The sequence below is a fragment of the Pan paniscus genome, chromosome 7 (genome assembly GCF_029289425.2).
Source record: "Pan paniscus chromosome 7, NHGRI_mPanPan1-v2.0_pri, whole genome shotgun sequence".
Taxonomy (NCBI): Eukaryota; Metazoa; Chordata; class Mammalia; order Primates; family Hominidae; genus Pan; species Pan paniscus.
In genome coordinates, this window is record NC_073256.2 from 161,938,099 (window position 1) to 161,957,739 (window position 19,641).

The 19,641-nt window shown below is 61.7% G+C and overlaps 2 protein-coding genes across 4 annotated transcripts; both read right to left on the reverse strand.

Moving 5' to 3' along the window:
- Positions 1-3,170: 3,170 nt before the first annotated feature.
- Positions 3,171-16,319, reverse strand: ZFTRAF1 (zinc finger TRAF-type containing 1). The gene is made up of 4 exons (XM_034966931.4): positions 15,725-16,319; positions 6,812-7,050; positions 5,949-6,160; positions 3,171-4,360 (listed from the first exon to the last, which is right to left on the reverse strand). The coding sequence occupies exons 1-4, from the start codon at positions 16,100-16,102 to the stop codon at positions 3,969-3,971; spliced, it is 1,221 nt and encodes a 406-aa protein (XP_034822822.1). The 5' UTR covers positions 16,103-16,319; the 3' UTR covers positions 3,171-3,968.
- A 953-nt stretch (positions 16,320-17,272) lies between these two features.
- On the reverse strand, positions 17,273-19,266 carry TMEM276 (transmembrane protein 276). 3 transcript variants are annotated; one of them, XM_034966932.3, is made up of 3 exons: positions 18,859-19,266; positions 18,258-18,545; positions 17,273-18,061 (listed from the first exon to the last, which is right to left on the reverse strand). In XM_034966932.3, exons 2-3 carry the CDS (start codon positions 18,348-18,350, stop codon positions 17,576-17,578), a joined length of 579 nt encoding a protein of 192 aa, XP_034822823.1. In that variant the 5' UTR covers positions 18,351-18,545; positions 18,859-19,266; the 3' UTR covers positions 17,273-17,575. The 3 variants fall into 3 exon arrangements, with proteins under 3 accessions (XP_034822823.1, XP_034822824.1, XP_057158943.1); XM_034966933.3 differs by having other exon boundaries at positions 18,802-19,086; XM_057302960.2 differs by having other exon boundaries at positions 18,657-19,086.
- Between the last annotated feature and the right edge of the window lie 375 nt (positions 19,267-19,641).

The following is a 19,641-nucleotide window of genomic DNA, read 5'->3' on the forward strand; positions in this document are numbered from 1 at the left end:
GCCCCTGGACTGGGCAGATTTGGGCCTCGGTGCCTCCAAGGCTGCAGGGGTGGGACCAGGCCAAGCCTGCACACCTGTGCAGTCACAAGCTGCAGGAGGCAGGAAATCCAGGCAGGCCTGGGTGTGAGGACAGGTTGTGGAGGTCTGCACTGCCAACCCCTTGCCCATCCAAAGCATGGCTCTGAGCCAAGGCAACTACTTGGAGGGCAAGCTGGTGAGGTGTGTGAGGGGCACAGTGAGGCTTGAGGGAGGGAGTGGGGAGTGAGATTCAGAATCAGAGGACTCAGATGAACAGCTGAAGACAGGGTGGCTTGGACACCAGAGGGGCTCCCTGAGCTACCTGGACAACGATTAAGTATCCCCTTCAGCCCCAGGGTCCACAGGACAGCCCAGCTCCTGGAAGCCGAATTCCCCTTCAGAGACAACCCAACAACCCAATTTCTCTCTCTTTTTTTTTTTTTTTCCGAGACAGAATTTTGTTCTTGTTGCCCAGGCTGGGGCACAATGGCGTGATTCTGGCTCACTGCAACCGCCTTCTCTCAGGTTCAAGTGATTCTCCTGCCTCAGCCTCTTGAGTAGCTGGGATTACAGATGCCCACGACCACGCCCAGCTAATTTTTGTATTTTTGTAGAGACAGGGTTTCACCATGTTGGTTAGGCTGGTCTCGAACTCCCGACCTCAGATGATCCACCCGCCTCAGCCTCCCAAAGTGCTGAGATCACAGGCGTGAGCCACCATGCCCGGCTGACAACCCAATTTCTCTGTGCCTGTTTCCCCAGTAACCAGACAAGGTACACACGTCAGGCAGTGCCATGCAGGGCTGCAGGCCTGGTGCAGATTGCCACAGGCTGGGGGCAGCAGGGGAGGCCAGCAGAGCCCAGAAGGCCCAGCCGTGTGTCTGTCTTCTGGTAAGGAAACACAGACAAAACATGGGTTGGAATATTTTTTTAAACTACAGTTGTTACATACAGAAAATATCCAAAGAGAACGCAGACCACAAAAGTGACACATAAGTCATTTCCAACAATGGTAAAAACACTTCTTGCTCTGCTCTTTAAAAAATTATTATTTTTTTGAGACGGAATCTCGCTTTGTCACCCAGGCTGCAGTGCAGTGGCACAATCTCAGCTCACTGAAACCTCTGCCTCCCGGGTTCAAGCGATTCTCCTGCCTCAGCCTCCTGAGTAGCTGGGATTACAGGCGCGCGCCACCACGCCCAGCTAATTTTTGTATTTTTAGTAGAGATGGGGTTTCACCATGTTGGTCAGGCTGGTCTCAAACTCCTAACCTCAGGTGATCCGCCCGCCTCGGCCTCCCAAAGTGCTGGGATCATAGGCGTGACCCACCGTGCCTGGCCTATTTTTATAAATGAGGGATGTGGTGCTCACCAGGGGGTGGGGATGAGACAAGGGAGGGAGAAGGGTGGGGCCTGGCTTAGGCTATGCCCCCCCCATCTGCGGAGTGTGGACCCCCACGCCCCCATCCTCAGAGAAGACAAAGGAGCAGGTCGGGACTTCAAGATGTCTCAGGGTCTTGGACACAAGCCGTGTGTTTGGCGGCCCTGTCATGTGTGGCCCACGTTAGCAATGCCACGGGAAGCCCGTGCTCCAGTTCCCGGTGGCCGAGGACCCACCGTGGTCCTCCCAGGTGCCTGGCTCCCCGAGGCCGTAAGGCTCAGCTGCTGCATGTCATGGTCACAGGGCAGATGCCTGCTGAGTACGCTGGGCCGCACTTGCAGACTTGAGGCACCCACATCCCACATCTGGAAGGGCCTTGTGTGGACACTGCCCTTGCCCTCAGGCCAGCCCCTCCCATCCTGAACTCCCACAGGGCTGGTTGCCCCGGGACTGCGGAGGTGGGGCTGCAGGAGCTCAACCAGCCCCGGGTCTCCTTTCTCCATGTGGCACCCCAACCTGCAGAGACGTGCTGCCTCCAGGCCCCTGGCGTCCCAGCCTGGCTGTCCCCATGAAGAACAAGCCTCCCACCTTCCCCACCCCAGAGACATGATGGGGCCTGTCCCTCCGTTGAGTCAGTCTCTCACACACACAACCAAACAGGTGACAGGGCAAGCCCGCCCCACCCGTGCACCCCACACCATCACCTTGGACCCAGAAACACTACGCTAGAGGGTGTCGGGCTTCCAAAGAGATGTAGAGCCATAGCCCAACCCTCTGTGCCTGTGGGTGGAGCATGAGGGAGGACAGCCCCAAAGCGCAGCCCTGAGGTGCCCAAGTTCACCCTGGTGGTGCCAGAGTCAGAGGCAGCTGCTCCCAAGGATGTGCTGGGGGCTGAGTGGGGTCTTTCTTTGTGGTCAGCAGAAAACCAAACATGGGGCCTTCCCATGCCCTTGGTGGCCAGGCCACATCAGCTCTGCAGGAGATAAGGCTCCAGCAGCGAGGCACTCCCAGCAGGCCACACGCCCTGGCCTGGGAGTAGAAACCCACAGCATTCTCAGAAACAGCTCCAGAAAGTTTCAGCCTGTGAGGGGCAGTGCGGCGGCCCAGGAGGGAAGAGCTGACTGGGAGGGTCATGCTGAGCTGTGCCATGGTCAGCCGCCCGGATGATGGCACTTGCATTCTGCCCCCAGTTCCTCTCCATTTCTCAGCCCTCGACCCGTGACCAGCAAAGCACAGGACAATGCGGGCCAGGCCCCAGCAGGCAGGTGGGGCGGGTGGGGCTGCTGTGAGGCAAGTTAATGCACCTGACTGGAGCAGAGGAAACCAGTTCTTTGGTATTGAAGCAACAAAAAGCTATCACGGAAGAGCCACATCTCCTAAGCAAAGGTGGGAACGTCAAGCTGTATCTTTCCCAGTAGCCCTGGGAGTCCCAGGGGAAGAAAGGACCAGGGATTACCCCTCCAGGCAGGGTTCCTTCCCATCCTGTTAGGCCAGCCCTGCTCAGCCACCACAGGGCACATCAGGGGGCGGCCAGGGTGAGGATGGGAAGGGCCCACCTCCTCCAGGTGAGAAGCTGGGCTGCCCAACCTCTGACCTCTGCAGCGAGCCCTGAATGCAGGGCCAGCAGCAGGACCCCGAGAGCAGCATGGGGGACACCCCTCAGACTCTCACCCAGCCAGGCGCCCAAGCACTGACCCAAGCTTTCCACACAGCCTGGGGACGCTGGGCCCTCAAGGCTGAATCTACAGTAAATAGACTCTTTCTCACTAAAATTGTGTAACTTATCGAAGAGCCTGCAAGGAGTTTAATCTTTTTCCTGGGAAGAGACAATTTCACCCTGCTTTCCGAAAATGCCTGCTGAGCCCTGGTGGCTGAGTCCTGTCTCCCTGGGAGCGGCCGGTTGGCCAGGGCAGCCCCGACCCTACCTGGATCTTCCTGCCCAAGCCTCAGTCTCAAGACCCCATGACAGAGTGTAGGGGGAGGCAGTGTCTCTGAGTCTTTCTTCGGGGGACGTGTGCCGGCACACAGATGGGGGCGGGGCAGGCTCTGACCCCCAGGCCAAACCAAAGCCCCCACGCTGTCCATTCACAGCCATGCCTTCCCCTCGAACAAAACAGAAAGTACGAAACAAGGCTGCCTTTTAATTGCTATCAGATATTCGGATATCCCGTCTGATGTCAGCAAGGCCCCCGCGCCCGGCCGGAACCCGCAGGGATGGAGCAGCACCGCCGCCTGACTGCACAGAAGGGCTGGGGCAGGGTCGCTGTGCCTCTCGGCCTCCTTGCTGCCACCGTCTCTGAGCCTCGGGGCACCTGGTGCACCGTCTCCTCTTCGGGTCAGCCCAGCCTCTGGCGGCCCTCGGAAGGAGGGGAGGCAGGGGTTGGGGGGGGTGAGCCGGAGGCGGGGGCCCCATCGCGCACGCATGCAGACTTGCCCTGTATTGGCTTCATTTGTTCTCCTCCTTTGCTAAAGTGATCAGATAGTCCTGTGAAGCAGCTGCCAGCCAGGTGGACAGGGCAGCGGTGCTGGGATGCCGCCCGTGGGCTCCTCAGGCATCCTGAGGCCCCGCCCTACTTCTGTATCTGGAACAGGAAGAGCCGCAGGTTGATGTTCTTGGCGGCCAGCAGCTTGTTGCACTCCACGGAGTCAATGATGGGCAGTGGCACGTAGTCCGTCTCGTTGCTCTCGTTGGTGAAGACAAAGTGGTAGATGACGGGGCTGATCCTCACGTCGTCGTAGGGGCCCTTGAGCAGCAGGAAGGAGCACTCCAGCGGTGCCGTGACCTTGCTCTTGAGGAGGAGCTGGAAGGAGAGCGTACGCTTGCAGGACAGGTTGGGGTTACGCTCCGAGTCGTTGACTCGAGCCTTCAGGACCCACGTCTGGTTCAGCACTGTGAACCTGGGCGTCTCATAGTACAGGCGCGTGATGAAGTCGTCTGTGCGGTACGGCCGGAACTGGACCTCTGTGGAGACAGACAGGGCCGGAAAGAGCCGGCTGTTAGTGTGGGCAGGGCTGGGCAGCAACGCCTTCCCTGACCAGGCCGAGGGCAGGCTCAGCCGGGGAGGAAGGCAACTTACCCGGACACCGGGCTCTGCTTGTCACAAGCAAGCCAAACGCAACTATGGCAAATGGAGGTGCACACAAGCTTTGAGGGGAACAACCACAAACAGAATCAACATGGATTAGCTGGAGAGTCCAGAGGCTGCACGTGTCAGGCCACACCCCAGGCGTGCCCGACCCACGCTGGCCTCCCTCACCGCCCCGAGCCCCGGGTGTCCCCCAGGGCGGGGTAAGCAGACACACAGACAGGATGCGGTTCCGAGAACAAGTGCACTTTATTGGTTCTGATACAGAGGAGCTGCCAGAAAAGCCAGCAGGCGGCTGCGGCACCCAGCCCTGCCCGAGGGGAGCACCAGGTCTGCAGGCACCGGGCCTGATCCGGAGCTGCCAATCAGCAGGCAGCCCTGCCTGCACAGTCCTCTTGGGTAGCCCACAGCCTGTGGCCGGCAAGTCCCTCCGTGGAGGCGTGGGTTCCCAGGTGGCCAGTCTTTCCTGCGCGAATGGGGCTTCTCACCTGGCCACGGCCGCAGCCACAGTGCCCCAGCCTGCCTAGACTCCACGAGGCCCCGGTATCTCCAGGACAGCTAAGGCTGCTACTCACCACGGGCTGTGGCTGCCGCAGAGACCCCAGGCCCTCGGCCTCTCTGGCCTGCTCGGGCCCACATCCCGCTGGGCACAGTCCAGGCAGCAGGGCGGGACTGGCTGCCCACGACCACCCTGCTTGCGCCACGCCTGGTGCTCTGAGCTGGCCGCCTGGTGTGGGCTGAGAGTAGAGGGATGGAGCTTCCTCCAGTGGCCCCAGCATCAACAGGTGCTTCTCGCTGTCCTCTGGGCCAGGCTCTGGCCTGGCTCCTGCTCCCCGACACGTTCAAAGGCGGTGGCAGCGGCCCAGAGAGCCACGAGATCCAGTGTGCCTGCGCACGCATCCAGCCTGGGCGTCTGTGGGTGTCCACTCCCGGTTCTACAGTTTGAGTCGGGCACCCTCAGCTTGTTCTGGAGCCCTCTCCCTGAATGGCTTCGTGTCAGCCTTGAGAGGCCCATGGCCGGGGCAGTGACTGCCTGCAGGTAGGACCTCACTCGGCAGGGTGCTCTTCTTGCCCCAGGGTCCGAGGGGCAGGCCCCTAGCTCCCAGGCCCCCTGAGACCTGCCCACTTTCTGGTTAGACCCTGACTGTCTTGAGGCTCTGGAGCCCCACAGTGAGATGCCACCTTGCCGGGGTGGTGAAGCCAGGGTGGGGAGGACAGGTGGGCGGGGCTGCTGTGAGAGCCACACAGGTGTGCACCTGGGGTCTGCCTCGGCCCCTCCTTCCACTCAGTCTCCGGCCTGTCTTCTCGACCGAGGTGTCCACCTGTCCACCGGGAGCTTGTCCAGAGCCCGGCTGTCCGGCGCCGTCAGTGCCCAGTGCCCAGAGCCTGCTGCCCCCAGACTCCTGGCTGCCAGCCCCCCAACCCACACCTGTGTGGCATGCAGCAGGCGGCGGGGCGCCTCACCTGTGTAGCCAATCTTCTCGAAGCTGAGCAGGCTGAAGATGCTGTTGTACAGCTGCATCTCCTTGCGGTGGCTCTGGTCCATCCCATCCAGGATCTCCATCAGCTCACTGCCTGTCTTGGTCGGGTGGGCGCACGCAGCCTCGTGCACCGTCAGCTCATGGAAGGGGCCGTGCCATGGGCAGCCGATGCGTTTGTACTTGCACTGGGTTACCCTGGGGGAGGCAGGTACATCACTCACAGACTGAGCCCCGAACAGGAGGCTGCAACAAGCTGTCCTTCCATGTGGCTTCCATCCAGCTAAGAACCCCTTCCTGCAGGACACACGTAACTGTGAGCCCACCCCACAGGATGAGGTCAGAGTGGCAGCATGTGGACAGAAAGGAGACAGGCAGAAAAAGGGAGAGAGAGGAGAAGGAAGAGTGCAAGCTTGAGCCTGTGTGCCCCGCACCGTGGCGTGGTTCTCTCCTCTGTTTGGCAGTGGTGGTCCTGCACAGCCTCACTGCAGGAGACTTGGTGGCTGCCTCCACTGGATGGGTAGCCATGGGCAGTGTACCCTCACACCAAGCTCCCTGAGGTCCTGCATTGGACACACTGTCCTGGGCCCTTCAAGGGGCTCCCCCACAGCCACAAAGAGCGCTGGAAGGCTAGGCTCATGTCCGGATAACAACTGGGTGCAAAACCCACCTGTCCCCATCCTGTGCAGGCACCCTCCCACAGGGCCGTCACTGGGCTACACAGGTGGTCCCCAAGGCCCAGGCAGCAGAGACAGCCAGACCACCCTGCACAGGGCCCTGCTGCACCAGGGTGGGCTCCCAGCAGTCCTGGGCCCCGCCTGTAAGGCTAAGACCCTGACCCTCAGTTACCTGTCCTGGCATTCCTCTTTCTGGTGCCTCTCCAGGAGGGAGCGGGGAAACTGGCGCAGGCAGAAGCCACACTCTGAAGGCAGCTCGCTCACGGCTTTCTCCACGGCCAGGTTCCGGCAGCAGAGGCTCTTACTGATCTCACAACGACAATTGGGGCACGTGGCCTGCTCCTCCTTCAGCCGGGCATCTGCTAGTAGGTGGATAAAACAGCCAGCGCACATCAAGTGACCATTAGTACACTGCGAAGAAGGAAAGGGAGACGAAGCTCACAGACCTGCGGGCTCATGCTCGCACACACCCGCCCATGCCCGTCAGCTCCAGCCAGGTGTCCTGAGGGACTCCAGCTGGTGCAGAGGGGCGCACGTGCCTGTCCCGAGTCGTGCTGGAGTGTGGTGAAAACTGCGAGCTGCTCAGGAGAAACAGGCAGAGCCAGCTTGGGTTCTTGCAGAGATTAGAGGTCCTAAAAGCAAGGCCTCATCAGCTCACAGAGGTGACAGCTCGCCCTGGCAGTGACGGGTTCAGCCACCTGGGGCCGAGGGTCAGGCTTTTCCCTTAGGGACCAGCGACTGCCCTGACCCCCCTACAGGTCCAGAGTTTGGGAGCCCTCCAGGAACACTGGGCTCTTGGCCATCACTGTCAGGTGGGGAGCGGATGCAGCTCCTACACTGGGGCAGGCATGCTCTCTGGGCCTTCAGAAAGGCCATTTATCCTGGGTTGAGAGGACTTGGCTCAGGGTGAGCCCAGGTGAGAGGAGGCAGCTGCCCCCTCGTCCAGGGAGGTCGGCTACCTGCAGAGGCCTCCTCAGAGCTGGGAGGCAGGAGCCAAGCTGGCCCAGGACAAGGGCAGGTAGGCACACGGGGAGTGCCTGGGGAGCGGAAGTGGGGGCTCTGAGTGGGTGCCGAGCCTGCTGGGGTAACCGGGGCTGGCAGGAGCAGGGCACCTCCCGCTGGGCTCCCTGCCTGTGTGGGCTCCCAGCACGCCCAGTGGCCCATCCTGGCTCTCACTCCCTCAACATAAGCCTCGAGCGTCCACTTGGTGCCACTGAGAGACACATGGCAAGCTGCGGTCCCAGCCCATGGGGGCTCACAGCATGGGAGGCGGGAAGCCCAGACCAGAACCAAGAGGTCCAAGAACAAACAAAGCCTTTTGTACCTGAGCAGACACAGTTCCCACAGCCCTGGCTGGAGTGGGGTGTGTGGGCTGAGGCATTCCAGGGCCAGCCAGGAGTGACAGGGATGTGATGTGCCTCCCACCCAAAGACTCTTAGAGCTCGCTGAGGGGAGCAGTCAGCAGAGTTGCTCCTGTCCTGATGCCTCTCCAGCAGCCGGCCCAGGCTTGCCAGCCATGCAAACCTCCAGAAAGCCACTGGGCTACAGGCTTCCTTTGGGACCTGGGACCCTCTTGAGAATGGGATGTGGTGCAGCAGAGCGGCCTGCCCAGGCCCAGCCTCTCTACAAGGTGTGTGTCAGGGAGGGGACACTCACAGGGCCCTGCCTGGTGGTGCTCGGAGGCCGGCCCTGCACACGTGGGGCCCTGGGAAGTCTGAGCTGCCATCCTACTGCTTCAGCTGCCTGTGCACCCCAAGCTAAGGAGCTGTCAGACTAGGCCTAAGGTCTGCTGAGTCAAAGGACCTACGTGTGGAGAACCGACAGTGAGGACAAAGCCCTCTTTCATGGAATCCACATCCACATGAACACCACCCGTTACCTGCATTCAATCCTCAAGTTCTCAGTTTGGTTAAAAATTAAAATTACAGGCGGTGGCTCACGCCTGTAATCCCAGCACTTTGGAAGGCCGAGGCAGGCAGGTCACCTGAGGTTAGGAGTTCAAGACCAGCCTGGCCAACATGGTGAAACCCCATCTCTACTAAAAATACAAAAATTAGCCATGCATGGTGGCGGGCGCCTGTAATCTCAGCTTCTCAGGAGGCTGAGGCAGGAGAATGGCTTGAACCCGGGAGGTGGAGGTTGCAGTGAGCCGAAATGGTGCCACTGCACTCCAGCCTGGGAGACAGAGTGAGACTCTATCTCATGAATACATAAATAAATAAAAATTAAAACATACACAGTTGCCTGAGGCAGGGAGTGAGACTGGCTCTGACTGGATTGGGGATAAGCTGAGACCTGCCCCCAGGAGAAGGTGTGAAAATCCGCCAGCCAAGTCCAGGGGTCAGTGGTGGGTGGACTACGGGCAGGAGGGGGCACAGATGCTATTGAAGCAGCTGTCCCGTGGGAGGCACAGACCAAGGGCCCACACCACTGTCCTCTCACAGCCCCCCCGCCCCCCGGAGGTATGCCACTCCACGTGGCCAGCTCTAAACACCTCCTGGTGAGACTGCCGGGGGCCTTGGACGAGGTTCTGGGTCCAGCTCTGCATGTACAGTGGCCTTAGCACAGGCAAGACAGCACTCTTCTTGGCTGTGGCCCGACCCCCAAGGGAGTTCCAGGCAGGGCTGGAGCATCTAATCCCACCCACCAAGGCCACCTGGCCTCTCTTCCTGGCTCTGCATAGCCCAGGAAGATTCGAGGTGGGGTCCTAGACCCTCCTAAGGGAGCACTGAGGCTGCCAAGCACATCACCACTTACCTCCCAGCACTGCGGGCCTCTCCCCCAAAAGCCACCCCAGCTCCTGGGCCGGCCCCTGGCCACAGGCCTCATTCCTTTGGGGCCTCCAGATCCCAGCATGGGCTCAGTCAATTCCATACCATGAGGAGGCAGCAGTGACCCTGCCCTCCTCTGGCTCTCTCTGGGCCTCCAAGAGGACCTGCAAGCTCTGAGGAGACACAGGGCCACTGCCCCTTCAGCCCCAATAGCTCCATTCAAGTCAGAACACAGGAAGTCCCTAGAGTGCCCTGGACCACACTGGCCCAGCAGCCAAGGGACACAGCCACACTCACCCCCAGACCCTCCCCACTGGTCAAGGGACATCCTCTAGGTGCATGGCCCGGGCCCGACCAACACTCAGCCCAGGAGGTCTGTCCACAGCAGGACGGTCCCTGGTCACATGCTCCGGAGCCTCCCCACCATCTGGGTCCCCTCAGCCCCTGCGCAAGACTCTGGCTCTACACCAAGGCCAGGCCACAGGCAGCTGCATCCTTGGCCCTGGCAGCATCTGGCCAGATGCACTTGATTCTGACTTGTGCCCAACACCCAACAGAAGCTGGGCCCTGGAGGGCGCCGCACAGTCCAGGGGATGGCGTGGGCCAAGGCCCCCAAGAGCCCGGGCACCTTCCAGAGCAGCTGCTGCGGCACCCAGGCCAGGCCACCTCTCCCCACCAGCCAGGAAGACCCCAAGGGAGGGGAGAGGAGGGGATCCCACAAACCCCCACGACGAACAATGACGCCATGGGGGATGACATCATGGGCGAGACATCACAGAGGATGATGTCAGAGGGGTGACATCGTGGGAAATTGACATCACATGGGGAATGACATCATGGGGGAGACATCACAGGATGATGTCACATGAATGACATCACAGGGGGGACATCATGGGAGACTGGCATCACACGGGGGGATGACATCACAGGGGCATGACATTGCAGGGGAATGGCATCATGGGGGGTGACATCACGGAATGACATCACAGAGATGACGTCACACTGACATCATGGGGGAATGACATCACGGGGGATGACATTAGGGAGATGACATCAAAGGGAGTATTGACATTACAGGGGATGACATCGTGGGAAACTGACATCATGGGGGACTGACATCATGGGGGGAATGACACCATGGGGATGACATTAAAAGAGGTATTGACATCACAGAGGTGATACCACAGGGGATGACATCATGTGGTGACAGCACGGGAATGACATCACAGGGTATTGACATCACAGGGCCTCCTGGGCCCTCCTAGGGCAGATGTGGGCTTGAAGCCACAGTGCTGGGCTCAGACGCCAGCCCACAGGTCCCCAGTAATATGACCTTGGGCTCCCCTCTTGGGGCCTCAGTTTCCTCATGTGCACAGGTGATGAGTATAGGAGCAGCTTCATTCTGTGCTGATGAGGTGGGATGGGACAGGGTGGCACTGCCCCACACCCAACAGGCAGAGAGGAAATATCACCACCTTGGGCAGCCATGGCAGAGCCCCTGGGGCTGCCAACCCCAGGAGCCAGACCCCAGGCCCCTCTGCAGATGCTGATACACACAGGTGGCCCAGAAATGGCCATTTGCACCTGCATCCTCAGGACAGCACCCAGCCCTCCCCCCTGCTGGCTACAGGCAGCTCACGTGACCCCCATGCAGACCCAGGGTCTCCACCTGAGCTACTTCTTCCCTGGGGTTAAAGGGGAGCTGGATGGGCGGAACAGGCTCAAGGAGCCCTGACCCCATCCCCTGGCCAAGGGCCCCCACGATTTCCTGGTGGTCCCAAGGTCTCTATGGTCAGCTGACCTCGTAGGACCCCTTTCACACCTGGACTGCATGGTTCTCTCAGACCCTGGGGACCTCCTGTTTCCCACTGGAGGATGGCACAGTGCCCAGGCCCATGGCAGCAGTGCCCTCGCTCACCCAGGGGTCAGGGACCCACAGGCCCTTGACAGAGGTCGTCAGAGCCAAAATGCAGCCGAAGGGCTTCCCTGTGGCACAAACCCCAAAAGTGCTGCTCAGCCAGTTGGAGGTCCTCCTTCCTCTGCCATCCACATGCAGGCAAGGCCTCACCAGGGCCAATGGTCCTTCAGGGCACACCCCACGCACCCCGCGTGCTCGGCCCCTAACCTCCCGAATCAAACATGGGTCTGAGAGGGACCGGCACGTTGTCCAAGGCCGCACAGCTGTTAAGCGTGAAGCCAGGACTCGAACCCTCCACCCAGGCTGGATTTGAAGTCCCTCACCTGCTACTGCTGTCAGACCTCAAACGGTGGCCAATCAATCCCCAGAGTCGGACCCACATTCAGAACAAGGCTGCTTAGATCTAAAAGTAACTCAAATGATAACCACCACAGAAAACAAAAATTCCAACTAGCCAGAGATTCCAGAACATCTTCCTTGCTCCTGTGTTTTAGATACCTAAGCAGACGTATTTACAAAGATGTTTTCTGCCACTTTCCTCACCTCAAAGAGCGAGTCAGCTGCAGTCCTGTACTGCTGCCCAGGAGACTGGGGAAGAGGGGCCCGAAGCTCCTTGGACATGTGGATGGTGACTCCACCCCCACAGGACTGCACACTGTTGGGCTGGTTGGGGGTGTGGGGCTCGGGCAGAGAGGAGCCACCTCTGCTTCCTGGGCTGTTATCAATGGACTATCAACATGTGGCATAGAGACATGGACACTACAGGCGGGAGGGCCACGGCACACACCAACCCACCCACAGAACAGAGTGGACACACCCTGGTCAGATGGGGCAGGAGGGGATCCTTGTAGCAAGGAGAGAACAAAGTCTCAAAGTGGGGGCGCTGCCTCTGCCGGGCCCAAGAGGTGGGCAGGGGCAGGGAGAGGACACCTCAGGCAGGAGGGCATGGGAGTGGCGGGGCACTGTGCAGGGCCGAGTTAGAGGGAGCGGCTGGACCACATCTGTGAGAGGCCCCTGCCCGGCCCTTACACCCGAGTGAGCTTGTTTTTGCCTTAAGAATGCCCCATGAGGGGTGGGAACAATGCACAGTCCCTTCCTCCAGGTGCCAGCACCAAGGCCCAGGGCCTCATCTGACAGCAGCAGGAAGGGTCAGGGCCAGGTCTGTCTTATGCAGCATCACACTGGGCCTCGTCTGAAGGGCCAAAATGGAGGGAGAGAAGTCAGGGATGAGGCTGCGACTGCAACGTCCCGGGCACCGCTGAGGCTGTCTCTTCCCAGAGGAGGTGCCCCATGGGCAGAGGTGCCAACAGGCCACACTGCCCTCGGGCTGCAGAGCAGGGAGCCGGCAGGAACGACCTGACAACCTGCGTGGCCTGGTCAGGCCAGAAGCTCCTGCACAGGTGTCCCTGCTGCCCCACCAGCCCTCCTGCCACCCACCTGAGACTCCAGAAGGTGGCTGCACACCTTGTCAGGCCAGTCCCCCAGAACATATCTAACACCCACACAGAGAACATAAAAGCTGAGTCTTGCTGTACTGGCTGCAGCCCCAACCTGACGTGAGGCAGGACTCGGCGGTGGCGGAAACCTTTTGCATGAGGGCCTCAGTCTGACACCCAAGCAGGTTTCCCAGCCTGCGAGGCATCATCGTACGGGCACAGGCCCGTGGGTCAGCTGGCCCTGCAGGCCCAAGGGCTCAGACCTGGGGCACCACCCGAGGCTTCCCTGCCAGCACTGGTGGCATCTGGTATCTGGATGACAAGCTCTCGAGTTACTGAGGACCCAGCCAACTCCAGAGGCCCATGGAGTTGTCCCCCACAGCCCCAGTGCCAGGGACAACACACAAGGCTCAGCATGGCCACTCCCCTCTTCTCCTCACCAGAGTCGGGGACTGTCTAAGTCAGCCCCCAGCTTGGCTGATGCCCACCCTGAGCCATGTGTTCTGCTGGGGTCAGGAAAAGCGTTCTAGCAGGAACAGAGGGTGGAACCTGCTGCCTTCCTGACACTGGCTGGCTCGAGACAGCCAATCAACGTGGTCACCAAGGAAGGCTAGTAGAATATGGTAGACTGAACCCAAGCTGGGGTGATGGCCAGCATGGGCCCAACCAGGGACACGCAGAAGGCAGCATGTGGGGGCCCACACCATCTGTGCCCAGATTCTCCAGGGAGCAGAGCAGGCCAGAGCCCAGGTCTCCAGGTCTGTGTTGACCTTCCAGGGGCACCACTCACAGCAGAGAGCCACCCCCCGGAGGTGTTCTTGGCAGCATTCAGGGAGGCCTGTGCCCACAGCACTCCTCGCTCAGCTGCTCTGTTCCCAGGGAAGTCACTGAGCAGAGCCCCCAGGCCAGGGAGGGCCACCAGCCAGGGCAGCCCCAGCGCCTTCGGTCTCCATTACACCTGTTCAGCTCCCTGCCTCTGGCCGCCCAGAGCAGAACTCCACTCTGCACAGTGCAGGCCGGTTTGAACCAGCTAGGCTCAGAGGCCTGGTCACCAGGAGCTCCGGTCAGAAGCAGAGCCATCACTCTGGGCCAGGCCAGTCTAGATGGGGGATGCAGTGCACCAGGGACCAGTACCATGTGGCCCATCACCACCAGCTCCAGCTACAGCTCCAACCCACCCACCAATGGGGAGACAAGGAGACTTCCCTGTTCCCCCGTGGCCTCACACCATTGGCTTGGCTTGTTGGAGTCTCCCTCGAGATCCAAGAAAAAGTTCTGGCCAAGCGCAGTGGCTCATGCCTGTACTCTCAGCACTTCAGAAGGCCGAGGCAGGCGGATCACCCAACGTCAGGAGTTCGAGACCAGCCTGGCCAACATGGCGAAACCCCGTCTCTACTAAAAAATACAAAAACAGCCGGGCATGGTGGCAGGCGCCTGTAATCCCAGCTACTCAGGAGGCTGAGGTAGGGAGAATTGCTTGAACCCGGAAGGCGGAGGTTGCAGTGAGCAGAGATTGTGGCACTTCACTCCAGCCTGGGTGACAGAGTGAGACTCCGTCTCAAAAAAAAGGAGAGTTCTTCCGCCTGGGAGGATCGAAGGTTGTGAGCCAGGAAAAAGGAGCTGGAGAGTGGGCACATCTTGGAAGCTGAGGCACTGCCAAAGCCAAGGAGTAACTGCTAACTCTGGGAGCCAGTGGCTCTGAAAAGTGCTCCCCTAGCTGGCCCTGGTGCCTGACACCCAGGAGGGTGGGTTAGAGCCAGTGCCCTCTCCCCACCCAGGCACACTGGGGTCCTCCCGACAAGGTCATGCCACAGCAAGAAGGACTTGGGAGATCCAGAGTTTGGGGAAATGGCAACCTAGACTAGCCCTACACCACCTGCTACAAAAGTAGCTCCTCATCCAGGCCCCCAATTCAAACACAAGCAGGGAAACAAGGCCCCATTAGCTACTTCCAGCTCCTGTAAGTGTAAAGAAAGCTGACAGAGAACCTGCTTCATTTCTCACAGGGACTGGGGAGTTGAAAGGGAGGGAAAGACACAGGGAAGGTGGGGACACTGTACTCTGCCTCTGGGTGTCAACCAGTTTGTCCCTGCTGCTACCTGGGAAAGGGCATGTCAAACCCACCTGGGCCAGGTACCCTAACAGCCCTAGGCTGCTTAAGGGCTGAGTCCCACTGCCATGCGGATGTGAAGATGGGGGAGGAGGGGTGGCCCGGCTCCTGGAGCACTCGCTGCGTAGGAAGCCTGGCCTGGCCTGGGTGAGGTGGGCAGGAGCCTAGCGTGGGGCATGGCAAGTCCAGCTGGATGTGGGGTTTGGCTGGGACTGGAGAAGGTACCCAAACTGTGGGGCTTGTTGCAAATGGTTCATCCCGACAAGCAGCAATCCCCTCTCCTTACTGTTCTTCAGGATGAAGTGGAAATGAACCAAGAGAAAGGATTCTTCCACCCAGGAGGGTAGAAAAGGAGGCGTCCATAGGATGTTCAGGAGTGGAGGGACAAACTCGGGGGTGTGGCTGCCGGAAGAATGGGGAAGGAGCTCTCGAGCACAGGACTCTGAGCCCAGGGAGCTTGGGACCGGGTGGGTTGCGGGTAGCAGTTGCGGGCTAAGGGTCAGTTTGAGGCTGTGGGTTGGGAGAGAGTTCAGGGGACCGTGGGGAAGTCTAGAAAAGAGAAGAGAGAGGTAAGCGGAACACAAGCGATTTAGATCGGGAAGTAACGTGGATCAGAAAACAGAAAAGGGGGGTCCCGAGCGGAAAATAAAACCCTGAGAGAAAGACAACGAGGAGCTTCGGAGCAGCCGCTGGAGCCCCGCTGGGCGAGGAAGTGGCTGTAAGGGCCGGAGAGGGTTCCCGGCCGCCGGGCCCCGCAGGCCTGGCCTCCGAGGAGACGCGGATCCTGGGGCCCCGCGGCGGGGGCTGCAGCCCCGGGCTGGGCCGGGTCGGGGTCGGCCGGCGGCCCTACCTGGTACACGGAGGCCTTGGGCAGGTCCAGGCACACGGTGCAGCACAGCACCGAGTAGAGCCGCTCCTCCAGTTTCCCGCTGCCGGCCGCCGCCGCCGCCGCCGCCGCCTCGGCCGCCTCGGCTGCCCGCAGCCGCTTCTTGGGCGGCGCGTCGGGGTCGCCGGCCGCCTCCTGCAGCTGTAGCTGCCGGGCGCCCGCCAAGCCCGCCTCGTCCGGGAGCCCAGGCCCCGCCGCCTCGCCCAGAGCCGCCGCCGCCGCCTGCCCGGCGGCCGCCCCGGGCCCGGCTCCGACCCCGACCCCGACCCCGACCCCGGCCGGCACGGAGCCCGCGGGCCCCGCGGCCGGGCCGCCCCCGCCGGCCTCCTCGGCGCCGGACATAGCGGCCGGCCGGCCCGGCAGGCGGATGCCGCCGCGCTCCCCCGACTAGAAGTTAGGGGCGCCGCGCGCTCCCGCCGCTCTCCTGCCGCCGCCGCCGCGAACCCGCAGCCCCGCTCCCTGCGCCGCCGCCTCAGTAGGCCCGGCCCGCGCGTAGCCCCACAGCCGCCGCGGCCACCGACCCCGGCACGGCCGCCATCTTTGTTTTCGCTGTGCGCTTCCCCCCGCCCCGCCGCCACCACCCCCTCGTCTTCCCCGTCACGTGAGCCCCACGCGGGGCCAATGGGAGCGCCGCTTGGGGCAAGAAAGCCCAGGGACTAGAGCCAATGGGAGAGCGAGGGCCCCCGAAGGCCCGCCCCTGCAGAAGGTGGGCGGGGAGGGGGCGCGGCCTGCGAGAGTCGCGGAGGGACTCGCACCTGGGGGCAGGGAGGCCCACGCGAGCTGTGGCGCCGGCGCGGCACCCACGCTCCACGAGCCAGTGGCGGCCGCCGACCCCTACGGCGGGGTGTGCCTGTGTCTTTGTCCCCCAAGACTCAGGCTTGTGTTAGAGGCTCTCGCCCCCTTCCCTGCAGGGGAAGGACACAAGTGAAAAATCCCGCCGGCCACCCCTCTCTGTCGGGTGCGGGACCCCTTAGGTCTCCACAGGAGCAAGCGGAGAGACTTCCAGGAGAGGGGACTCCAGACCCCTAACCCACCGGAATCTAATCCTCTGCTCGTCCGAACCCCCTCTAACCCTGGGGTTGGAGGCTGAAGGGGTCCACTGAGGAAAACGAAGGTATTAGGGAATAGGGCTGGCTTCCACAGGCCGGAGGTACACAGGAGGGCGAATCAGCTCTGGGAAGGATATGCGTTTCTCGAAACGCCTGTGGTACAGCCCTCCCCTGCCTCCACCCTACTCGTCAGTTCTTGAAGGTCACTGCCCCAGAGGGCCACCTGCCAGGCCAGGCCAGGATATCTGGAACTCCACCATGTCCCAGGAGAGTAAGGGCCCAGGGCTATGTCTTCTCAGCCCAGGGGTCTTCCTGACAATAGTCAAAAGGAGGCCGGGCTGCACGAGACGCCATCCTAGTTCCAGCACATACCCTGTCAGGGTAACTGACTACTGTCCTGAGGGGCCTTAGGAAGCTCACTGAAAGATCCCTCAATCCCTCTCAAAAATGGGCAGATTCCATATTCCTGCAAAATTCCTAAGATTTATTGGAGACTAGGCCTCTTCTCTGGATCCACAACCATGTCCAGCCCAGAATCAGGACCCCCAAACGTGTCTGGGACCCTGTCCCTTTCATTCTGGTCTAGACAAGTCCCCACACGTGGCCAAAGGACAGCACCCAGACTCTGCCCCTGACCAGTCAATGTGCAGCAAGCCCACTGCAGTAGGCAGAAGAGTCTACCCCTAGGGGAGAAGGCGCCAGGAGCAGGCAGGTGGGAGGGAAAGTGTTCGGCAGGGCAGAAACCCTGCCTGGCTGTATCCAACTGTCACTCCCACTGGAGGCGCTGTGTATGCAGGGCCCGGCAGTAAGCCCAGCTGCCTACAGCCAGGGCCCAGCGACAGACATCCTCCTTCGGTAGCAGCAGCAGCCTGTCCTCCTCCAGCCGGCTCAGGAGGCCTGCCACACCCAGCATCGCCCCCCCCCACATCCCATAAGTGTTGGCCGTGAAGACAGCAACAATGAGGATGGTCACTGCGACCACCAACAGCATTGCCTGACCAGCCACAGAGCGGCCCTCAGGGCCGAGGTGGCCGCCAGCCACTGCCAGCACCATGCCTCCTCCCAGGAGCAGGTTGGCAGAGGAGCGGTCCCCATTCACCCAGTGGAAATCGAAGGCCAGAAGGGGAAGGCCGATGACGGTGGCCACCCAGGCTCCAGCAAGGCAGTCTTCATGTGTGCTCAGCCCTGGGGCCAGCGTGGTGGTGGCAGCCAAGACCTGGAGCAGGAAGCCAGCAGCAGCCCCTCGACTTGCCTGTCAACACAGGGAAGAGAGAACACGTGGGAAAAAGAGGCCGGGGCCACCCTTTTAAACAGGAAAGGGTTTGGGGCTTCCATGGAGACCTGGTCTTAGACGTACTTCCCACCAACCTCTCTCTAATTCAGGAAACTAGGTCCTTGGGGTTTGGGAGGTATGGGGATGCGCCCCTGCTCAGCCCCAGTGTACTCACCTCGGCTGTGCTCACGGCTGCGTGCAGAGACACCACTCCCAGCACCAGATGGGACAGGGCTGTGCTCCACTCGGCCCCCGGCTTGGGGGCCATGGCACCTCAGGCGCTAGTATGTATGAGGACACAGATAGGAGATACTCAACTTTGGAGAGGAAGAAAGCGCAGAAGCCAGCGATCTGGAGCCCTACGCGCGGCACTCTAGTACGCCTAGGTTCCAGGTCCCCATTACTGGATGTTAGGAGAAGTTCAGTCCTAGACTTTCCGGATCCCTGAGGCCACTGCACACACCTGTGGAGAAGAAGAACCTAATTCAGCCGGGAAACGGGGGAAAACGACTCAGGGTCTAAGCTGGGGGGAACGTCAGCCCTGGGGCCCTGGAGCCCAAGTGGGAGTGCGGGCCTGGGGAAGAGAGAGCGGCGAGGCGCTGCAGGCCCACGCGGCGGCCTCGGCCTGCTCCCTGCGTTCCGGGAGGCGTTGTCCTGGGAACCCGGGTCCAGGAGGAGCGACGGCGCAGGACTCCGGGAGGCCAGCCGTGCGCAGTTACCGGGCTGCGCGGTCCCAACGCAGCGGCGAGCGGGAGGCCCGAGCCTGCGCAACGTACCGCCCACCGCCGTCGGCCCTTCCTCCTCTGCCGTGCCTCCAGTTGCCGGAGCGAGCGCGGTCGGGAACCTCCACCAGCGAGAGGAGCGGAGGCTAGAGCGGCCGGGCGGGGCTAGAGCGGCTGGGGGGGGGGGGTCGAGACCTGGGGGGGGCCGGTTGGAGGCCGTAGGAGCGGGTGGGGTCAGGAGGAGCTCGGGGACCAGAAAACGCTCTGTTTCGGTGGGTGCGTGCATGGGCATAGTGGTTTGGAAGGAGCGTGATGAGGGGAGAAGGGCCGGGGCGGGGCTGCGAGGGGCGGGGTCTGGGCGGGGCTGCGAGGGGAGGGGGGTCTGGGAGGGGCTGAGGGAGATAAGATTTAGGCGGGGCTGAGAGCGGCGGGTCTGAGAGGGAGGGGGCCTGGGTGGGGCGGGGTCTGGGTGGGGCGGGGCCTGGGCGAGGATGCAATGGGGGGGTCTGGGCGTGGCTGCGAGGGGCGGGGTCTGGGCGAGACTGAGAGGGACCGAGAGGGGAGGAGCCTGGGCGAGGCTGCAAGGGACGGGGTTTGGGCGGGGCTGCGAGGAGTGGGGGTCTGGGCGGGGCTGAGATGGGCGGGGCTGCAGGGAGGGGAAGGAGAACCCCGGCGTGTTGAAGGCTCCGCGAAACCGGAGCGGTGGGGGACTACGCGGAGGGTGGGAGGGATTCCGAGAGGAGGGTCGCGGGAGCCGTGGGCGTTCTCAGCCCGGTGTCCGCGGTGTAGGGGTTGGGGCGCGCCGGGCGGCGCCGTGAGAAACGGCGGGTCTCCAGG

Coding starts and splice junctions, on each gene's coding strand:
- ZFTRAF1 (XM_034966931.4), bottom strand. CDS start 16,102: ATGTCCGGCGCCGAGGAGGCCGGCGGGGGCGGCCCGGCCGCGGGGCCC. Junction 7,051..15,724: donor CCAAGGCCTCCGTGTACCAG/GTAGGGCCGCCG, acceptor CCTTCTTCGCAG/TGTACTAATGGTCACTTGAT. Junction 4,361..5,948: donor CGAGAAGATTGGCTACACAG/GTGAGGCGCCCC, acceptor CTGTCTCCACAG/AGGTCCAGTTCCGGCCGTAC.
- TMEM276 (XM_034966932.3), bottom strand. CDS start 18,350: ATGGCCCCCAAGCCGGGGGCCGAGTGGAGCACAGCCCTGTCCCATCTG. Junction 18,062..18,257: donor CAGCCGTGAGCACAGCCGAG/GTGAGTACACTG, acceptor CTGTGTTGACAG/GCAAGTCGAGGGGCTGCTGC.